Below are 22,733 nucleotides of genomic sequence, written 5' to 3'. Positions count from 1 at the left end.
GGCCCTTACTGGACAGTCTGCATTTTTAATCTACACCATCGTCGTCATCGTAATGTTCATCTTTTTTTTTTTTTTCTTTTTTTTCTCTCTTAATATAAATCATGACAGTTACTTCTGGTATTTCTAAACAAAATGATGTTTATTTCATACAAATAGAGGAAAAATTGGCTCCAATGGAAGATTTTGAAAAAGGATAGTTTTACATTATATATATATAGGCAGAGAGAAAACTTTGGGAATCTACTTGTGGCCAAGCACTGTACATGTATATTTAACATCGGGTTCGAGATTCCGTTTCCAGTAAATATAGGAACGTCTGAAAAAAAAAAAAAAAAAAAAGCAGCATAGTATCAAAGTATGTAGATCTAAGGCCCAAAGAAGAGATTTTTAAGCTGTTGTGGTTTTGACAGGGGAAAATGTGATGCATCATAAAATGTGTGTAATATATGTAGATTTATAAGTGGAACATTGTTACGACGAATGTAGGAATGATAAAGTATGTATGCATATTATAGTTATAGACCTAGGGCCTTCACAGGTTGGGAACACTTTCCCTTAAATTCCCTATAGCGAGATCCTCTTTTTAAAACGTGATTATCCCTCTTTAGCGAGAAAGTAAAACATTACCATAAACAGGTGTGTTGGTATCTTTACTGAAAATAATGGTGAATTCCGTGCAAATTATGAATAAGTGCGTGACACGAATTGTGTCTATAAAATTTACAACACAGTCAAGAAATTCCATATCAAAGTTGCTGCGTAAGAGGGAAGCAGTCTGAAATTCAATGGACATCGTGAGTGTTTTTGTTTTGATTAATACATTTGCAGAAGTATCGGACATTTTAGCACTTTTCTTCTTTTCACGTGAAACACGAAGGGATGTACTCCACGGGTGTTTTTCTTGGTTGTGCTGGATATTATATTTATTCTCGCTAGAGAGGGATAATCGCATTTTTGTGAGAATATCTCGCTATATAGGGGAAGTGTTCCCAACCTGCTACAGGGTTCTCCATTTCAAATTCTACTGTGTTGCAGACTGCGTGAAGCTGCATGTTTCATGACATTTAGAAAAGACTCCTCACGAACCTTTTTGTTCTTGATAATGTATCATTTATTATTTATAGATATATGTAATTAAAATTATTACACACAAAGATTAAACTTTTCAATAGTTTATTGTATGGCGCAAATATTAATCTATCTCGGTCTTGAGTTTTTCCACAGAGCTACTATTTCTCTTGAGAGCACTAAATCTAATATAAATTGTAATACTTGTATTGATTTTATTGTAATTTTATAAATGCCAGCCACCTGATGAAAATGACTCTTCTCTTGTCTCCTCAGAGACCCCCCCCCCCCCCCCTCTAGGATACAGAGGTGCACCATATCTAACTGTTCTTGGGATGTTGCTTGAACTCTCCACAGAGTTTACAAAACATCCCTATACAGAAAAGACATTACATGTATTCCACATTGTTGTAAGTCAATCTATCTGGTTTATTTTTATTAAATATATAGATAAAATTATTTTAAATTGCGTTATTTAAGTACACCAAATTAATTATATGTAAAGTTAGCACTCATTAAATTATATTTTCTCTCCTTGACTAAAAAAAATATCTAGAACCTTTATCTAACACATGTTCTAGCGAGGTGTATTTCAGTAATCAGCCCTCGTAAAATTCGGGCGGTGAAATGAATTTGAAGAGCTTGAAATGGATTCATTGTCATCCGTCAACGCAGGCCTATCATTTCCTTATGTCTTTTCCCTCCCCTAAGACCTTCATTTTCATCTCTAAAATGAAATAACACGGTTACATGCTTTATATAAGTATATTACTTAGTGAATATTGATAATCTCTTTCAACAATTCAAAACTAAGTGGCTAATACTGTTCCATTCACACCTTATAATTACCTTGTATAGTATCTTGGGGGTTGGGTGGTTGTACTCAATTATGTAATATCACCACTCTGAGACATGGATCACTTTCCCTTGCTATCAAAACACACAATCATACTCAAATCCACTTTGATATAGTAAACAATAAGAATTCTTTCTCATTGCCCTAGTTTTGTTCTTTATTGATGCAGATCTTGCTGCGTTTTTTTTTTATGTGTTGCGTACTGTGTTGCACACATTGTTATGGTGTCGAGTAAAAATTGCACTGTGTCAGAGCCGCACAATAAAAACGCTGATGGAGAACCCTGCATATCACTACTCAGAAGTTGTAGAAGGGTTTGAAATGTCAAATGCAACACAGAGGCTTGTCACATACATGTATATTGATCATATTAAGATATACTGTGACATCATTATGATATTTAGTATGTCGATATAATAAATATATGTGACAGTTAGTGATGAAACGATTGTCGCCGACAATTGATTGTCGATCGTTTTTGACTCTTCGATTCCGATTACCGATTCTATTTTTCATAATTGATTGTCGCCTGTACACTAATTCATATCTAATCCGAGATTCACCTGATTGTCAATCCCGCTTTTATATCGATACATGTACGGGGGAGAGTCAGAGTGGACTCCACATTGAAAAGTAGAAATTCAGTGACACCAGCTTAGTGTGTATGCTGCACATATCCATAACACTAAATAGAAATAACCCCCAAAATGATAAACATTTATTATCTACATGTAAATACTGATTATATCCCCTGATCATTGATCGATACAGTTCTTTCGATTATCGATTATGAAATTTTTTCGATTTTTCAACACTTGTGACAGTTGACGGTCTCTCTGGATGGGATGCATAACAGAATATTTGATATGTTCTAGTCAGAGAATGTTGATTGCACATGATCTAATCTCTTAACCGTTTTGGTACGTTATAGGTTGAGATGAAAAGAGAAATTATTTAGCTGAGTTTGCTTTTGGCATCAGTATGACAGAAAGTTCGTATGCAAGAAGTATCAACCTTCCAAATGAACAGATTTTCAGAAACTTGAACAATGCACGATGTCTAGCCATAGATATCGGTAAGTTTCATTCAAAAGTGAAAGGAATGTCAGGTTACCCAGAGTTTTTTGAAATGGGGAAAACATCCATTGGTCAAGTGGACCGGTGAATTAATGAAATTTACTGGTCTGATGAAATATTTAATGGTCAGATATGTTGAGTTATTTAATCAATAAAATGCTTTCTTTGATGTTTCATCAAGTGATGAAGGTAGCAAGCATTGCAGAAAAAATACACAAGATGCAAAAGCGGGTTATACACATTTTTTCTGCAATGACTGCTACCTTCATCACCTTATGAAACAACAAAAAAAAACATTTTATTGTTTATATATTTATGTATTTTTGACTTATAAACAATTTTAACTTCATATGTCCACAACAAATAGGGCTCAATTATATTTAGAAGATCGTACACTACTTTGTCAAGGAATATAGCTACACACAAAACATGAATACCAGTACTATAGATCACTTTCATTTCTTAATTTCCTGTAGGTAGATGTATTTATTCTTGAGACATAACTTTTGTGAATCATAATTTACTATGTAAATCTTCTATGTGTAAAAGTTAATTCATGAAAATTAAAATTTTGTGATTGGCATTTTCTCCACAGGTGGCTCATTAGCCAAATTAGCGTACTGCTCCAGAATCCACAGAAGAATGTCACAGGTTCTGGACAGAAATGAAGTGAGATGGAATTTCTTCTTGGAAATAAGATGTCTCCAGAAATATCAGTTGTAATAAAATATTTTGTCCCAAGAGTGGAACATGTATATGTGGATAAATTTCATAATTTTCACAAAGTTTCAAATAAAATCCATTCATTGTGATATGAATTTCATTAGCTTCACATTGATATTAAAAGATTTTGACTTGAAGAAGAAATCAGGCACACACATAATATGTCGGAGTTCTCTTTCCAGACAACAGATGGCAGTCCTGGCCAGCACATTTATGAAGTCTGTGAGGAGGATGAGTACATAGACAGACTCCATTTTGTGAAGTTTGAGACAAAGTTCATAGAATCTTGTCTAGATTTTATCGAACAAAAGCTGGGAGAGTCTCTCAAGCAGAACAAAACAATCCATGTTACAGGCGGAGGAGCTCACAAATACAGGGACCTCCTGGCTTCTAAACTAGGAGTCATGTAAGCTTTAAACCATATCACTCCAATACTAAGAGAACTACACTGGTTACCTGTACAGTATAGGACACAATATAAGATACTTACTTATACTTACAAAGCCTTACATGATGAGTGCCCAACTTATATCAAACAATTACTAGAGGTATATAAGCCTACCCGAAATCTTAGGTCTATAAAACAATCAGTCACTTTAGTTATTCCAAAAAGTCGAACCGTAACATACGGAGATCGGTGTTTCAGAACAATAGCTCCTAAACTGTGGAATGCCCTTCCAGAACATGTAAGGGACTGTAGAACACTGTGTGCATTCAAGAAGTCACTGAAAACACATTTTTTCCATCAAGTTTTCCAGGACTAGTTTCTATCATTTCAGTCATTTGTGTAGGTTAGATTCTGTGAAAAACTGTGAAAACTAAAGACTGTGTGTCTTAGCTTTCGAGTACCATTTTGTGATGTTTTATAAAAAAAAAAAAAGCAAAAAAAAAAAAGCATTGTTTGTTTTAATGTATTATACCTGAGACATTATGTGCTGTGTGTGCGTGTGTGTATTTCATTATTATTATTATTTTAATACGCCCTGAAACTGATGTTTATTCTTATCTAGCATATTTATGGTATCTTGTGTTTTCATGTTTTATATGTACAATGAGGATAGGTACAGCTTTTAATGTATTATTTATTTTCTATGTATTATGTGTATAACATTCTGTTGTAAGGTATATATGCATTGTAAAGCACCTTTGAGCGTACATAGTGTATGAAAAGGGTGCTATATAAATATGGTATTATTATTATTATTAAATAGGTGTACTTATCTTTAATTCAAAACTATCAAGCTTTATTTGATTTCTGATAACTCTTGACATTGAAGAAGTGAAAGGGTTGTTGCTGTAGTTATTGAATTTTAACAAATGTATGCGTATGTAGAATGCCTTTCCTTTATAAATACAGATGTCCGTGTTGATATCTATTACAGGGTTGTCTTTCCTTTATACAGATATCCATGTTGATGTTTATTATTGGGTTGTCTTTCCTTTATACAGATATCCGTGTTGATATTTATCATAGGGTTGTCTTTCCTTTATACAGTTATCCGTGTTGATATCTATTACAGGGTTGTCTTTCCTTTATACAGATATCCATGTTGATGTTTATTATTGGGTTGTCTTTCCTTTATACAGATATCCGTGTTGATGTTTATTATTGGGTTGTCTTTCCTTTATACAGATGTCCGTGTTGATATCTATTACAGGGTTGTCTTTCCTTTATACAGATATCCATGTTGATGTTTATTATTGGGTTGTCTTTCCTTTATACAGATATCCATGTTGATATTCATTATAGGGTTGTCTTTCCTTTATACAGTTATCCGTGTTGATATTCATTATAGGGTTGTCTTTCCTTTATACAGATATCCGTGTTGATATTCATTATAGGGTTGTCTTTCCTTTATACAGATATCCGTGTTGATATTCATTATAGGGTTGTCTTTCCTGTATACAGATATCCGTGTTGATATTCATTATAGGGTTGTCTTTCCTTTATACAGATATCCGTGTTGATATTTATTATAGGGTTGTCTTTCCTTTATACAGATATCCATGTTGATATTTATTATAGGGTTGAAAAAGAGGATGAAATGTCCTGTTTGATTGAGGGTTGTAACTTCCTGTTAAAGAACATTCCCGATGAGGCCTTCATGTACCAGAGACATGCAGAGCCAGAGTACAAGTTCCAGGGAGTTAGCAGGGATATATTCCCTTACCTTCTGGTGAACATAGGGTCAGGGGTCAGTCTTATCAAGGTGAACCACATTTATATTTGTTTTTATTGAGGTAAAAGATCAGGGGACATATTGTGTCTGCCTTTCTGTTCGTCTGTTTGCAACTTTAACCTTGACTCTTAACTTTGAACTGTAAAAGATAGAGGCTTCATATTTGCACCATGAATATGTCTAATGAAAGATTTTATTTGATAGCCTTTGGGGTCAACCCAATCTAATTAAGATTAGATGTTAGATTCGCTCACATACTGCTTACATGAGGTTTTTGTATTTAATGCCTTTTGATGTTGTAGCGTTTGTGGTTTGTTTTTTGGGGTGGGTGGGGTGGGGTGGGGGGTGTTGATATGCACTTGCATACATGTATATACATGTACATACATTTACAACATGTACATTATGTAAATTAAACAATTGTATTGGGCAGGTTGAATCGGAGGACACATATCAGAGAATTGGCGGCACCTCCACGGGGGGAGGCACATTTTGGGGACTGGGATCACTCCTAACCAAAGCTAAGGTAAACCAGAAAATATTTAGATACCTAGCTTTATTTTCATATTTTCTTTCCATGCAGAATTTCTTTGTAACTAGAGGCACATGTACTTAACTTAATCTCTTGGTACTTGTGACATTTTTTCACAATCATCTCGATACATGTACATATTACATGATGTTATACACAATGTATCTTGATCCTACAGACGTTTGATGAACTGTTGGAGCTAGCTGAGCAGGGAGATCATAGGGAAGTGGACATGTTGGTGAAGGACATTTACGGCGGGGCATACTCCTCAATAGGTCTGTCAGGGGACATAATAGCCAGCAGTTTTGGAAAAGCAGCCAGATCACCAAAAAAGTCAGGTGTGCGCCAAAAATTCATGTTGCTATGGAACATACAAATTATATTCATCAAAATTCATGTTAAGAAAAGGCTAGTGGAAATTAGGCAAGATGTTCTTTTCATTTACAGTATCAGAGGAAACACCTTGTTTTTATCTTTCAATTTATGAAGAACAGCTAATACACTTTCATTTAGATCATTGTAAATTTGACATGTTTTGAGTTTTAATGATTGATTCGCCAGCAGACACAGACACCCATTTTAAGGAGGAAGATCTAGCACGGAGTCTTCTGCTCTCCACCAGTAATGATATTGGACAAATAGCCTACCTACAGGCTAAACTACATCACCTGAATAAGATATACTTTGGAGGTTACTTTATTAGAGGACATCCTATTACTATGCACACAATAACTTATGCCATTAACTACTGGTCAAAGGTAATTGATGCTATGCATTGTGAAGAAATTTTTAAAGAAACAGTACAGATCCCCCCCCCCCCTGAAATCCTCATATCCATCGTAATAAAATTAGTTGAGGAACAAAACCAGGGATTGAAACAACTTTCATGTATTTATCTCACCTGAGCTGAAAGCTCAAGTGAGCTTTTCTGATCGCCTGTTGTTCATCTGTAAACTTTTTACATTTTCGACTTCTTCTCCAGAAGCACCGGGCCAATTTCAACCAAACTTGGCAAAAAACATCCTTGGGTGAGGGGCTTTTAAGTTTGTTCAAATGAAGGACTGTGCCCCCTTCAAAGGGGAGATAATCACAAAAATGCAAAAATAGGATGGGGTCATTTAAAAATCTTCTCATGAACCACTGGGCCAGAAGAGCTGAAATTTACTTGAAAGCTTCCTGACGTAGTACAGATTCAAGTTTGGTCAAACTATGACCCCTGGGGGTAGGTTGGGGCCACAGTAGGGGATCAAAGTTTTACATGCAAATACATGTATATACATGTAGGTAAATGTTGTCAGTTCCTTTTTATTTACATGCAGATGTACAGGTGTTGTCCAAACTAGTGGGCCCCCTTCCAGGTATCTGGCTAGTTCATGCATGGCAGATCTCGCCTCAGATCTCCATTTTTGCCGATCAAGAGCGTCGGCAGTAGTGAGCTTCCATTCTCTTCAATCTTTCTCCGTCAGCTCTCTCCATGATATCATGGGTCAACCAAATCTATGCCTACCAGGAACTTGTACATTGAGAGCGCGCATGACTGCATTGCTGGATCTGACAATGTGGCCATACCAGCGGACTCTCTTTTCCCTTAAGATGAGGTCGAGGTCATCAAGATCAAGCTGCCCCAACAATTCAGTTGAACCTACAGTGGCCATATCTTCTGGCTTGATTTTGCAGATCTGTCTGATCATGGTCCTGTCATTGCGCTGTAGGCGATGGAGATTTGGCTTGGTCAGTGCCCAGGTCTCACTGGCATGGAGCATAGCGCTCCATACACAAGTGTTATACACTCGACCACTGGTCTTTTACGACAGGTGGCATGATGTCAGGACCGGTAGCGGCTCTTTGAACTTCTTCCAAGTGGTCTTCACACACGTAGTGGTTGCAGGGTCACAACCACAAGCTGTGGAAAGCATGTTTCCTAGGTAGCAGAAGTAACCTCCAACTTGTCCAGACCAACTTGGACATCACTCTGCAGCCTGCACCTTGAGCATCTAAAGTCAGGGTCCACAAACAGGTGCATGAGCCCACTGCATTTCTTGTGCACCCAGTGCTTGCAGCTGTTGCAGAAAATACTATTGCTCCCTACACCTGTACGACAAACAGCACATGTGAAGCTACCTGAGTCCTGAAGTAAGTCGAGACCCGTACCGCAGATCATGATCTTGGTTTTGTCCGCATTCACTCTCAGTCCTTTCCTTTCCATAGCTTCTTTCCAAGTCAGGAGTCTCTTGACACATTCATCCAATGAGTCAGCAATGATAACCAGGTCATATGCATACATATCCTCCTAGGGAACACCGGTGCAAAATTCGTGTGAAAGAGCCTCGAGAGGGCTGAGTACTGACCTCTGATGGACTCCAACCTTCACAAATCTTTAAAATCTTCTTCTCAAGAACCACTGGGCCAGGAAAGTACAAAATTACATGAAAACTCCCTGACATAGTGCAAAATCAAGTTTATTAAAGTCATGGCCCCTTGGGTAGGGCCACAATAGGGGATCAAAGTTTTACATACAAATATATAGGGAAAATCTTTTAAAAACTTCTGAAGAATCACTGGGCCAGAGAGGTTTACACAGTGTTTTCCCTAAGAACCGGCCGCCGGCCAAATTGACCGTTTCAAACGATTTTCTGGCCGGTTGAAATATAAAAAAATCAAAAAATAATATGTTGTCAATTTCAGTGATGTTGATTTACACGATCGATCTTTGCAAAGAATGTATGCAATAGCAATTGGTTGGCTATAAATATCTTTCATATTTCTTCCTTGTTTATGTTTTTATCGAGAGCTTTTTGAAACAGCGATTTTGATTGGACGATATTTTAAAATCTCACCTTGCGCGTGAGAAGCACATGGCAGTGAAAAATAATGAATCGTCGAACGAATACATTACATGATTTCTTCCAGTCAAAACATCGGAAAGGTGTGTATTTCACACCACTGTGACTAACTTGTCTGAGGTAAAAATGTTCAACCCTTTGGTATATATTTAAAAATGTAAGTTAAAAAGTGGCATATGAACAAGGGTCATTTTGCCCCCTGAAATGCCTCAGAATGCAGGATTTTGCGTCTAATTTTCCAAAATTTCATGGCGGGGAATCCCCCCCATACCCCCCTCCCCCCCCGCCTGCTACAATTCTAAATGGGCCTGTTCAAATGAAATGAATGGAAAACACTGTTTACATTTACATGAAAGCTTACTGACAGTTCAGATTCAAGTTTGTTAACCCCCCCCCCCCCCTCTCCGGATATAAAGAGAATTTTTAAAAAAATCTTCTCAAGAACCATTGGGTCAAAGAAGTTTACATTTACACAAAAGCATCCCGACAGTGCAGACTCAAGTTTATATAAATCATGGGGGTAGGTTGGGGCCACAATAGGGATCAAAGTTTTACATGCAGATATATAGGGAAAATCTTTAAGTATAGGTCAGGGTGACTCAGGTGAGTGATGTGGTCCATGGGCCTCTTGTATTTCTTATGAATTTAATAGGAGACTAAAGGCTAAAGAGATTATATTTGTACTTTCTCTATTGCATGGACAAATACATGTATGTGATAATATCGATATCGCAACAAAATAGCAATTGTTTTATTTCTGGTTATGAATGAATGTAAATTTTTTAGCATTTCGAATGATATAATACAGACAGGTCGCATGTTACTATCAAAACACATTGAGTAGTATACTTGTTTAATTGTGTCAATAGCCCTGCCCCTAGTTGAGTTGATTGACAAGTGAATTAGATGAGGGGAAAGGCAGAATTTGAAAAATTTATGTGGGGAAAGATCAAATTTGTGTAATTTAGTTATGAGGATTGGTAAAACTTGTGCATTTCAAATGTGAGAAAAGGTCAAACTTGCTTAATTCAAAAGTGATCGAGGTAAAGTAAAATGTGAGGCATTGCAAACAAGGAACTGGCTAAGTAATCTTTTACACATTATAAAATATTTTAAAACAGTGTAAACTGGGAACTTTTGTAAAGATGTAGTGATATGTTTATAAACAAATTTGAACAGGGAGAGATAAAAGCATTGTTTCTTCGTCATGAAGGATATCTTGGTGCTATTGGGGCCTTCATCAAAGGAGCAAAGGAGGATGGTAAGAGATAACAGTACTCCATTTTATAGATAAGGCAAAAGTTTCAAGAAGTTTGTCTCTATTGTGCAACAAATTATTGAAATATCTGCATGAGTATGGCATATTCAATATGTATCCACTTGCTTTTACTTGTATGATTTGTCCACTTCGGTTTCTGTAATCTTCAAAAATCAACTAGTGTCTTATCAATATTTTTATGATATATAAATATTGCATGTAGTTAAAGGTAACATTGAAAATTTTCTCCCCGAGAAAACCATTGTCAACCAAGGCGTAGCCAAGGTTGACAATGGTTTGTCGAGGGGTGAAGATTTTCATTGTTACCGTCAACTACATGCAATATTTGTTTTATTATGCTGAATGTTATATAAACAACAAAGCAGAAAGACTTGCATCTGTCGACATTTGATCAATCACTGTCATGCGATATTTCGTATATCGATACGGGTATTCGCGTTTATTACACGACATCGTCTACCAATCCACGGCAAACCGTACACGCATGAATTTGACACATGTGGCAATTTTTATAGTATAACCTGTTGTTAAGTACTGTTACCTGTTGCTAGATACTATCACCCTTGAGCACATGCTTTCTGTTCTCAGAGGGTAACAATATGTTTTTTAAAATGTCTCTCGACCAATCAGATGCGAGTAATCTACATGAAAGTATATTAATGATAAATAACATAGTTTTCTTTAGATTAATTCAAAACCAAATCAGAGAGAGGCACTCCTAATAAAATTAGATTAAATGTGTGTTAAAACGAAAGGCATATGTCCATTTAAGTTAATAAAATGGTTGAGTTTACAATTGTCTGTAAAGCAGCTGTAGTAGAAGATGAAATTCGTTTTCTTCTCGCTATAAAGAATATGCACTCATACAAGAAGTCTATGAAAACAATATTCTGTCTGAACATATTGCAGAAAAAAGGCATATTTTTGCATCATCCGTTGTTGATTAAGTTTTTTATTATGGGGTAATTGAGGATGGCAAATAAAATAGTAAACTCAAAATTTTCAAAATGCCTGTTATTTTCAAAATGGCTGCCAAAAATGTGTAAATTTTTTAATATATTCTGATCTCAATTAAATCAAAGTTGAGGATGGTGAATAAAATTGAAAACTGAAAATTTTCAAAATGGTGAAAATTTTCAAAAAATGGTTGCTGAAAACATGTCAATCTTTCAATGCTGTCCGATTTCAACAAAATTTGGTATGTAGGAGTAGTTGAGGATGTTGAATAAAATGGTGTACTTGTCATTTTCAAAATGGCCTCCAAAACTGCAACGAAACTCTGCTCTTAAGGGAAACCCTTGCCCAATGTGTCAATTGATATTCACCCTGGCAAGCTAAAAATGGCAGGTTGATCATTTTATTCGCCACACCCAACCACCCCTACTTACTAAATTTTGTTGAGTTTTGTGTTGGTGTTCATTTGGGAGACTTAATAACAGCATCCTGCTACAATTATTACTTGTGTTCTTCTTATGTTAATGATTGTTATGCAGCATATTATGAGCTACAGTGTTCTTCTATCGGAAAATATTAAATTATGTATTACTGAATTATTGTAATTGTGTTAGTGTCAATTTATGCATATTTGTATTTCTGTAAAGTTAAACATGAGACAACACATGAAAATCAGGTGAGGGTGTCAAATGTTTAAGCTATTTTGGAATATGATGTTCAAAAAGTCCTTATTTTCAATTTCAAGGTCAAACTTCCTTCACATAGACACTTATTTAACACAATTGTATCTTATATACCTGAAGGATGAGAGCACACGATACTTGTCTTTCATGTCTTATTTTTCACTTAAATACATGACACTGACAATAAGTTTAGAGTTGTTCTTTTTGTACCAGGGGAATTCATCTACATTTATTTATGTTTTGTCCACAGACACCAGGGGTTTTACTTGGGGAGAGAATTTGGCAGGTAGTTCTGGACTTGGTAGCTACAATAAAAATCATCCCTGGCGAGACAAGCGAAACAGAAGTTCTACAGTAAGTGTATTGAAATAACAGAATATCCATGTTTACTATTATAAAAGTAAACAAGCAATCTGTAGTATATCTAGTCATAACATAATACCTATGACTATAGACTGTGTTTTAAACATGAAATATTTTGCAGTGCCACTGAAATATTTATCCTGTTGCCACACAATAGTGTATTTGAGCATTTTCCTACTATTCGATTATGCGGCTATTGTTATTGTTTGATATTAGATTTTGTGGTGGCATTTTAGGAATCTGATTTATTATACAGGTGGTTATTGGGTTTTTCTGTTTTGCAGTTTGAGATGCTGGAATTGAACCAGTTAGATCGCGCTCTCCTGCCCTGCCCTCTGTTACTGGACCAGCAGAGCTATCTACCGGACACCGTAGAACTGACAGAGGATGGCAGTGCTCGAGAGTACTGGCTGGATTGCTTCATGAAAGGCGTTGATAAGGTATGTATGTTTACTGTTTGAGGCTACACCTGGCAAATGGAAAGAGAAACTGACTGAAAAGGAATTTCTATGTATCCACTCGACTGTACAAGTGACAGTAAAACATAAGCTATTTCTCCCGTTATCATCCTCCATCTGTTTTTTACTTCTGGAACGTGTTTGGGTCCGTAAATTTGGATAGATCAAGACAATGATAAATAAATGATTGTATATATAGAAAAATGGCAATCAGCAATAATTACGAAAAATGATGATGTGAACAACAATGAATCAATATATACAGATAAGTCTTAGGATTATTTATCCCTAATATAAGAGCAAACAAATCTAATTAGGCATATGGTCTGTGTCCGGGCAGGTATGTATCCTTGGGACAGGTATGTATCCTATACAAGTACGGGTCTTGGATGTATCTCCAGATCTGTCCTATACCCAGACAGAACTTAACTACAATTATATCGAAATATAACAAACAGTTTTAATTCCCTGTATAACACCCTAAAACCAGTATACTAGCCACCGTATACTAAAAATAACCAGGGTTAAATTCATTCTCTCATTCCCGCTTCTGCTACAATCTTACTCCTTTGAGCTCCGACAGTGAACTGGCGAAATATCGCTCATCACCGCCTTGTATACTAATGCGCATTCGAACTAACCCCGGGCGCTTTGGTAATGCACAGCAATAAAGCTCGGTTTACGTAATAGCTAGATAAATCCCAAGCCCAACTTTTCCGAGCCCGACCGTTAATCATCACACTTCTTTGAAAATGTGTTTTAAACATTTTCTCTCTCCAATACCAGGAATTAGAGAAACTGAAACATGTTCGTCCAAACACAATAAAAGGCAAATAGAACACGTTCTACTGTGTCTAATTTTACATATCTGATAAATGATACACTAGTGTTGAGATTGTGATCTGATAAATGATACACTAGTTTAGAGATTGTGATCTGATAAATGATACACTAGAGTAGAGATTGTGATCTGATAAATGATACACTAGTGTAGAGATTGTGATTTGATAAATGATACACTAGTGTAGAGATTGTGATCTGATAAATGATACACTAGTGTAGAGATTGTGATCTGATAAATGATACACTAGTTTAGAGATTGTGATCTGATAAATGATACACTAGTGTAGAGATTGTGATCTGATAAATGATACACTAGTGTAGAGATTGTGATCTGATAAATGATACACTAGTGTAGAGATTGTGATCTGATAAATGATACACTAGAGTAGAGATTGTGATCTGATAAATGATACACTAGAGTAGAGATTGTGATCTGATAAATGATACACTAGTGTAGAGATTGTGATCTGATAAATGATACACTAGAGTAGAGATTGTGATCTGATAAATGATACACTAGAGTAGAGATTGTGATCTGATAAATGATACACTAGTGTTGAGATTGTGATCTGATAAATGATACACTAGTGTAGAGATTGTGATCTGATAAATGATACACTAGTGTTGAGATTGTGATCTGATAAATGATACACTAGTGTAGAGATTGTGATCTGATAAATGATACACTAGAGTAGAGATTGTGATCTGATAAATGATACACTAGTGTTGAGATTGTGATTTATTCAACAGACAAAAGAACAGGCCATTAGAAGCCAACATAATCTTCCAGATGCCAAAGAGCGAGCAGAAAAATTCAAAACTAAATACATAGAGAGACTGACAGAGCTAAAGGAAAATCCATGGTAAATGAGAAGCACGGCATGAATATTTTAAAAAGTGTACTAGTCATTAATAAACACTTTTCTGTCCTGCTATATTAATTGCTGTGTGGTTCTAGTTAAAGTGGTATGTTTTAAAACACTTTCAGTGCCTATGGATCCCTCACTGTTAGAAGTCTCTTGGACACCAGCAGTCATTACCTCCAAGAATTCATGTTCACTGATCCTTATCTACAGGTATATTCAGTTTTCTATAAAGCAGAATTATTTTCATGAATATACAGTGATATTGTGTTATTGTTTCTTTTTAAAATGAATGCCAGGATGATAGAATAAATTAATGTGATTTGGGATTTTAAAAAACAAAGATCACATATAATAGCCAAGGATGTTATGTGTATTTCACATGCTGCAGTACAATGGAAGTATTTTTCATCTTAATGTGTCAATATTTGTGAATGACAATAACTGACAATATACATTATACATGTTCAGCAACTAGTGTTACCCAATATTCAGAATTTACACACATCAAGACTTTTTACGTTGCAGTTAAAACAAACTGAAAATGAGCAATCTTTGAAATGCCTGGCGGAGTACTTACAGGAACTGGACAGAATGGAGTTTGAAAAAAGACAGCTTGCACTAGCTGAGGGAATGCTAGCTGGCAATGTGTTTGATTGGGGAGCAAGGGAGGTCACTCAGATAATGGAAACTCAGACCTTCGGTTTCAAAGAAGCTACTGAAAGACTTCAAGGTGCACTGAGATTTGTTGTTTTTCATATCTTTTTGAAACAAATGTACATGTAAAGTCTCCCAGTGGAATATCTGTGAGGTAAGAAAGGGTAAACGATTATCAAGGTTGTCACTGTCTAAACCATGATACATAAATTACATGTGTTATCATATTACACACGTTATCTTATCACATTACACATGCTATCTTATCACATTACACATGTTATCTTATCACATTACACACATTATCTTATCACATTACACGCGTTATCTTATCACATTACACGCGTTATCTTATCACATTACACACGTTATCTTATCACATTACACACGTTATCCTATCACATTACACACGTTATCTTATCACATTGCACACGTTATTTTATCACATTGCACGCGTTATCTTATCACATTACACGCGTTATCTTATCACATTACACGCGTTATCTTATCACATTACACACGTTATCTTATCACATTACACGCGTTATCTTTTCACATTACACGCGTTATCTTATCACATTACACACGTTATCTTATCACATTACACGCGTTATCTTATTACATTACACACATTATCTTATCACATTACACGCGTTATCTTATCACATTACACACGCTACCGTATCACATTACACGCGTCATCTTATCACATTACACACGTTATCTTATCAAATTACACACATTATCTTATCACATTACACGCGTTATCTTATCACATTACACACGCTACCTTATCACATTACACACGTTATCTTATCACATTACACATGTTATCTTGTCACATTACATGCATTATCTTATCACATTACACGTGCTATCTTATCACATTACACGTTATCTTATCACATTATCTTATCACATTACACACATCATCTTATCACATTACACACATTATCTTATCACATTACACATGTTATCTTATCACATTACACGTTATCTTATCACATTATCTTATCACATTACACACATTATCACATTACACGTTATCTTATCACATTATCTTATCACATTACACACATTATCACATTACACGCATTATCTTATCACATTACACACATTATCTTATCATATTACATGCGTTATCTTATCACGTTACACACATTATCTTATCACATTGCATGCATTATCTTATCACATTACACACATTATCTTATCACATTACACACGTTATCTTATCACATTACATGCGTTATCTTATCACATTACACACATTATCTTATCACATTACACACATTACACACGTTATCTTATCACATTACACACGTTATCTTATCACATTACAAGCATTATCTTATCACATTACCTTATCATATTACATGCGTTATCTTATCACATTACACAAATTATCTTATCACATTCCAGTATTATCACATTACACACATCATCTTATCACATTACACACGTTATCTTATCACATTCCAGCATTATCACATTACACACGTTATCTTTTCAGAACGTCCTTGGTTGTTTGACGAGTTTGATGCCTGGCTGAACCGCCTTCAGAGAAAACCCCACAAATGTGCAGCCATTTTTGTAGATAACAGTGGAGCTGATATCATCCTAGGAATTTTCCCCTTTGTGAGAGATTTACTATCTAGAGGAACAAAGGTACATGTAACTCTCATGCTAAAAATAGATACTGTGTGTTGTCTTCATTCACAAGATCAAAGGCAATTATACAACCAAAACATTAGAACAGTTTATGTTCTTCAGTCTAGCCATTAACTGTTGTCTTGGGTTTGAAACTGCACTTACATGTATGCTACACTGAGTTGTAGTTAGACACAGTATTGTTTTTCATGATTTTGTAAAGATATTATTTGAGGTTCATGAAAAGAGAATTCTTTTTTAAATGGGCCATTTTTCTGTCTAGGTGATAATGTGTGCCAATAGTCGGCCAGCATTAAATGATGTCATGTATAGCGAACTCTCTATACTTGTCAAACGGGTAGCGGAGATTGACGAACAAATTAATAAATCTCTGTTAGAAAATCGACTGATGGTTATGGAAACGGGACAAGGATCACCATGTTTGGACTTAAGGTTTAATTAACATTTCATCATCCAAGTTTTTGTTTTTTTGAAAATGAATACCCTGTAGATAATGTTTGTTTATTTTATATGTATGTTTCTTGATGTAGTTCCATTACTGGTAAACCTGAATTCCACATAACATTTTTTAACAGATTAATTGACTGTCAGCTTGTGGATGTAATGAATAGAGAGGGCACAGATTTAATTGTCATCGAAGGCATGGGACGGGCAATTCACACCAACTTCGACGCTTGTTTCTCATGTGAAGTCCTGAAGGTTGCTGTGATAAAAAATCGATGGCTGGCAAATAGACTTGGTGGTGATATGTTCAGTGTTATGTTCAAATATGAAGCATCTAGAAAAGTGTTTGCTGGGACTACATGATATTTACTGAGTGGTTGTTATATATATATGGGGGGGCCCTGATGCACAAACCAAAATTGTTTTATTTGAAACTTATGCTTGACATGTTACTCAAGTAATAATAAAATGATGTAGCCAAATTAAAGATAGGTTATCTATGCTGATTTTCTAGAAGAAGAAAAAATCTTTTAAAATTCTAATTTATTTGAAAGAAGTGTATTAAAGTTTCCAACAGGATTTGTACCCCCTCTAATGTAAAATTCTCCATCATTTCCGATCGTTGGTTGATAACATCTTTTGACTACCAATTTGTATTCCCACTACGCATTTTAAAAAACTACCATAGCACAATGAAATGTGAATTATTTTTGTGTGGAGGGAAATTGATTTCTCTCATTCATAGAAACGCAGTAAGTAACTTGAAACATAAACAAGAAATATGTGATTTGATGATGAACATCAGGAGACAATAATTGTTTCCAACATTTTAGATGTAATACTTAAATCCTATTAGAACTCTTATTATTTTGTTTTTGATGGAGAAAGAATGCTATTTTATAGCTTGCATTAATCATTTATGCTATTTTACAGTTTGATTAGTTGTTATATGATCCAAATTTTGTTCCCAACAGATTTATTTACACACGGTTATCTATTGCTTTCTTTACGCATCTTTGAACTGCATATTGTCCCAGACTGCTATTAAAAAATTGAATATATTTTTTATCCAGTTGCCTAATTGACACACTTCAGGGCTTGTTATATTAAGGATGTGTATACATGTACTTTTAATGATTAATTATACCCAGAGACAGAAATGTCCTGACAAAAAATTAATATGAAATACTTAAGAAAAAGTTTTTAACATAGCAAATATTGTTGCTGCATGTACATGTATGTGTTTTATCAATTTTAGTTTTAATACTTTTAATTCTTTTGAGTTTTTAAAAAATGGCAGGTTTATACAAATTTTTGAGAATGCTCAAGTTTCTGTGATACATAAAAATACCAATGTATGTGTTCATTGTCTTGTGTCATATTTTATGTCATGGAGAATTGTAAATATATTTATTTCTGTGGAGAACATGATAATAAAGGATATCAAGTGATTTATAGTTCTCATATAAAAACTCTGATATTCAGGGAATCTACAATCCATGCAACAGAAAATATTTACGGTACCCCTTAATACATTTTCACATTTCATTTTGATGCGACATGTCACGTTTCTATGAAATGTTGTGGAAACAAAATTGAACCCCTCCCCCTTTCCAAACAAAAGACCCACAGGCCTTATCAGTTACCACTACCCCGGTAGAGACCTCCCTTCTCTACATTACTATGCATTTAGTTTTTCTTACAGACGTCTATTTGTAGAGATTTTTAGGTCATCCAAGTAAACTCAGGTGACGTATTGCAATATGCAAGTTCCGAGTTACCCAAAAGTTATTTCCCTTTGTCGAACTCTTTCGCATTTTATGACGTATGGTGGGTACACAATGTATACATTATATTTTAGACTGGCATTGTACATAATGATTATGTACGATTCATGTAATAAAGCGTAACTTTTGTTTATATCAATCACTGGTATGCATATTCTGGCCATATCAAACATAATTTGTTTGAATAAGATCATCAAATTGGCTATTGAATCATTATTCATTTCCTCTTCTACATGAGTGACGCTTTTATCAAAGAAAGATGGCAATGCCATTTTGTTATCCAATACTCATAAACTCACTAAAGTTGCCTTTTCCCTGAGATAGGATGGTCTCAGAAACTCTGGATATCATCTTTTAAGAAATAATACAACGATAGTAATTAGCAAATGTACCCACTGTCATCATATTTTACGTCATAATTTACGGAAGAGTTCGACAAAGGGAAATAATTCTTGGGGAACTCGGAACTTCCGTATTGGTTGTCGTCCATTAACAATTGAACATTTTAAAACTTATTCTTGATAACTACCAGTCCAATTCTTTTCAAATTTGGTATGAAGCATCTTTGAGACAAGGGGGCATAAATTGTAAATGTCAGGACTCCAGGGGCCCTAGGGGTGGGGCAAAAACTGCACAAAATTGACCAATTTTCAAATTTTAAAAGACAAGGGGGACATAAACTATAAATTTCAGAACTCCAGCACCCCTAGGGCCCTAGGGGTGGGGTAAAAAATTTACCAATTTAAAAAAAACTTCTCTACACCCACACACATGCAAGGAAAACTAAATGCATATAGTGATGTAGAGCAGGTAGGCCTCTACCAAAAGTGTAAATTTGATGATCCCCAGGGTTAGGGCTTCTGACCCCAGGTCGGGGCCAAACTTGGTAATATATTGTGTTTATATGTAAAACACTTAAATAACATCTTTAGTGCTATTGATACTAAATTGAAACTAAATGGATATTTAGAAAGAACAGGTAGTCCTTTACCAAAATTGTAAATTTGATGATCCCAGGGGTAGGGGTTTTGGTATCAGGGCGGGGCCAAAATGGTCAATGAATTATTAAATGTGTGAACAATAGACATTTTTAACTTCTTGATAGCTATCATTCCAGTTTTTTTCAAATTTGGTATGAAGCATTTTTGGAACAAGGGGGACATAAATTCATAATGATGTAGACCAGGAAGGCCTCAACCAAAATTGTAAATTTCATGATCCCCAGGGTAGAGGTTCTGACGTTAGGGCGGGGGCGAATCTTACTATATAGTGTTTATGTGTAAAACACTTAAATAACATCTTCTTTAGTGGTATTGATACTAAATTGAAACTAAATGGATATTTAGCAAGAGCAGGTAGTCTTTTATCAAAATTGTAAATTTGTTGATCCCCAGAGTAGGTGTTCTGATATCAGGGTGGGGCCAAACTTAGCATATAGTATTATGTGTAAGTTTGCTCATACTGTATAAAATCTAAATGCATACTTAGGAATAGCAGAAAAGGATGTACAAAAATTGGTGAACTTCACAGTCCAGGGTTTTGACTCTAAGATGGGTCCATATTAGTAATATCTTTTAATGTTAATACACCTATTATATTTACATGTAATATGTAAAGCCTTTCATCTGACAGTGTACAGTATGTACTTTTGATAGCAGTGAAGTTTTAAGAACACATCTTGTTTTATACTGTTGATGAACATTAGAATTTAGCTTAGATATTCAGAACAGCAATTTTTTTTCTAGATTTCATTGCCCTTGGGACTAGTGATACTTTTAACTAGTACTTAAGTGATTGATAAGGCCTGTGGGACTCTTGTTCAAATACCCACTAATTTTGATTCATACAAAAATTGATGAAACCAGAGTATTTGCAATGTGCGGCAGAAGACATGTTGTGGCCTGATAAATATAAGCGGGTGTCCGGGGTAGCAGAGAGGTAGAGCTCTTCACTTCTCACTGCTGCGACCTGAGTTTGATCCCCGTGATCGGCAATGGTTGTCAGGCGCGTAGCTGCCTATACGCAAGTACGCGACTGCGTACACATTATTTGTTTGAGAGAGGAATTATAATTTTTAATCAACATCATGTTGATTCAATCAAATTTAAAGTCCTTTTTGAATTTCAAATTTTCAACATCATATTCAATATCACTTTAATGTACATATTATATATGCATATGTAGTACATGGGTTTAGTATATTCTTTGTTATCAGAAACATTTACCATTTACACAAGTCGAAAACAAGGAAATATAAAGCGGACAATACAATTCAAAAAAAAAATAAAAATGTAAAGTCAGTCCAAGTACACACGGTGAGTTGGCACAATGAAACACCTAAGAAAGAAATTTTGTGACTTTTTTTAATTTGGAAATTTACAAGAAACCCTGTTTCTATGCACACAAAAAAAATACTTCAGTGATATCATTGGTAAAACCCAGGAGCTTCCGGGGGCTTCGCCCCTGGGCCCCAGTCTCAAGGCAGCCACCATACCTCTTGCCGTACTTTACGTGCACTTCATTTTCTTTCTGGCTACGCGCCTGGTTGTATGTGAGAGGGTTTGGTGGTTGCCCACTACAAGTACTCCAATTTCCTCCAACTCTCTTTAGGCCAACATCCATGCATCAAAGGACCTCATTGCTTTAGCTTTCATGGGTGTATATTTGTATGTACCGGTAAGTATATACAGTACTGAATACACATTTTCTTCTTTAAAAAATACAGTTCAAATTGGGTTCTGTTCTACTAAACATAATACTACATCTAATGTATATGGACCTTCCTGCTTACACAATGGGAATGAGAATGTTGTTCAGAATACCAGGGAGTGAACACTCAATGAGAAGCCTACTAAAAAATGATCAAGCAATTAGTGATGCAGTAAATTAGAACAATTGTTTGTATCAACAAATACGAATACAAGAGATTTTAAATTCAGTGCATATTTACATCATTTAGGTCGAGCTGTGCCTAACATCATTAATATAAAGGATAAAATGAACTTTAATGGTTGAGTTATTATTATTCAGTGTTAATAAATATACCAGCACTAATATAACCATCTTCGCAAGCCAAGTGTCCGATTTGCTTACTCGTAATGTAATATAACATGAAATATACACACACACAAAAAAAAGGGTCATACTAAACAGAGTACTCTAGAGTACGTTAGAGTACTATAGAGTACGCTAGTAAAATTTCATAGTTTAATGCAATTTAATTGTTTATTTGTATGTATACCACTTAAATAAACATGATTGTAAAATAATATTGCAAAATTTATCAAAAGTATTTGCTTTTTAGCAATATTTTGACCAGAAAACAGCTGTTACATTAAAGTTATTGACGATTTATGGCATCACGATCCCGATTATTACTACATCTGTATTTTGATTGGAGAAAGAATTAAGCGATGTGACATATTGCATCAGTAATTAATTTTACGTATGATT

The 22,733-nt window shown here is 35.2% G+C and overlaps 1 protein-coding gene across 6 annotated transcripts; it reads left to right on the top strand.

Annotated features, from left to right (window-relative positions):
- The first annotated feature begins 272 nt into the window (after positions 1 to 272).
- LOC125671164 (4'-phosphopantetheine phosphatase-like) lies at positions 273 to 18,944 on the top strand. Of its 6 annotated transcripts, none has more exons than XM_056162625.1 (17): positions 273 to 355; positions 2,856 to 2,999; positions 3,596 to 3,669; positions 3,906 to 4,129; positions 5,750 to 5,933; positions 6,337 to 6,429; positions 6,614 to 6,773; positions 7,000 to 7,193; positions 10,458 to 10,539; positions 12,445 to 12,548; positions 12,842 to 12,997; positions 14,609 to 14,721; positions 14,847 to 14,934; positions 15,250 to 15,454; positions 16,892 to 17,046; positions 17,312 to 17,481; positions 17,625 to 18,944. In XM_056162625.1, exons 2-17 carry the CDS (start codon positions 2,906 to 2,908, stop codon positions 17,854 to 17,856), a joined length of 2,328 nt encoding a protein of 775 aa, XP_056018600.1. In that variant the 5' UTR covers positions 273 to 355; positions 2,856 to 2,905; the 3' UTR covers positions 17,857 to 18,944. The 6 variants fall into 6 exon arrangements, with proteins under 6 accessions (XP_056018600.1, XP_048762638.1, XP_048762636.1 ...); XM_048906681.2 differs by having other exon boundaries at positions 6,997 to 7,193; XM_048906679.2 differs by having other exon boundaries at positions 291 to 435; positions 6,997 to 7,193.
- Positions 18,945 to 22,733: the final 3,789 nt, after the last annotated feature.

This window comes from Ostrea edulis, chromosome 4 (genome assembly GCF_947568905.1).
Source record: "Ostrea edulis chromosome 4, xbOstEdul1.1, whole genome shotgun sequence".
Classification (NCBI taxonomy): Eukaryota; Metazoa; Mollusca; class Bivalvia; order Ostreida; family Ostreidae; genus Ostrea; species Ostrea edulis.
Note: the sequence above shows the minus strand (reverse complement) of the source record. Positions and strands in the feature narration are given on the sequence as shown.

Excerpts from the sequence above, each read along its gene's own strand:
- LOC125671164 (XM_048906681.2), top strand. The coding sequence starts at position 2,906 with ATGACAGAAAGTTCGTATGCAAGAAGTATCAACCTTCCAAATGAACAG. Across the intron at positions 6,774-6,996 it reads CAGATCACCAAAAAAGTCAG|CAGACACAGACACCCATTTT; the intron begins GTGTGCGCCAAA and ends TTGATTCGCCAG. Across the intron at positions 10,540-12,444 it reads CAAAGGAGCAAAGGAGGATG|ACACCAGGGGTTTTACTTGG; the intron begins GTAAGAGATAAC and ends TTTTGTCCACAG.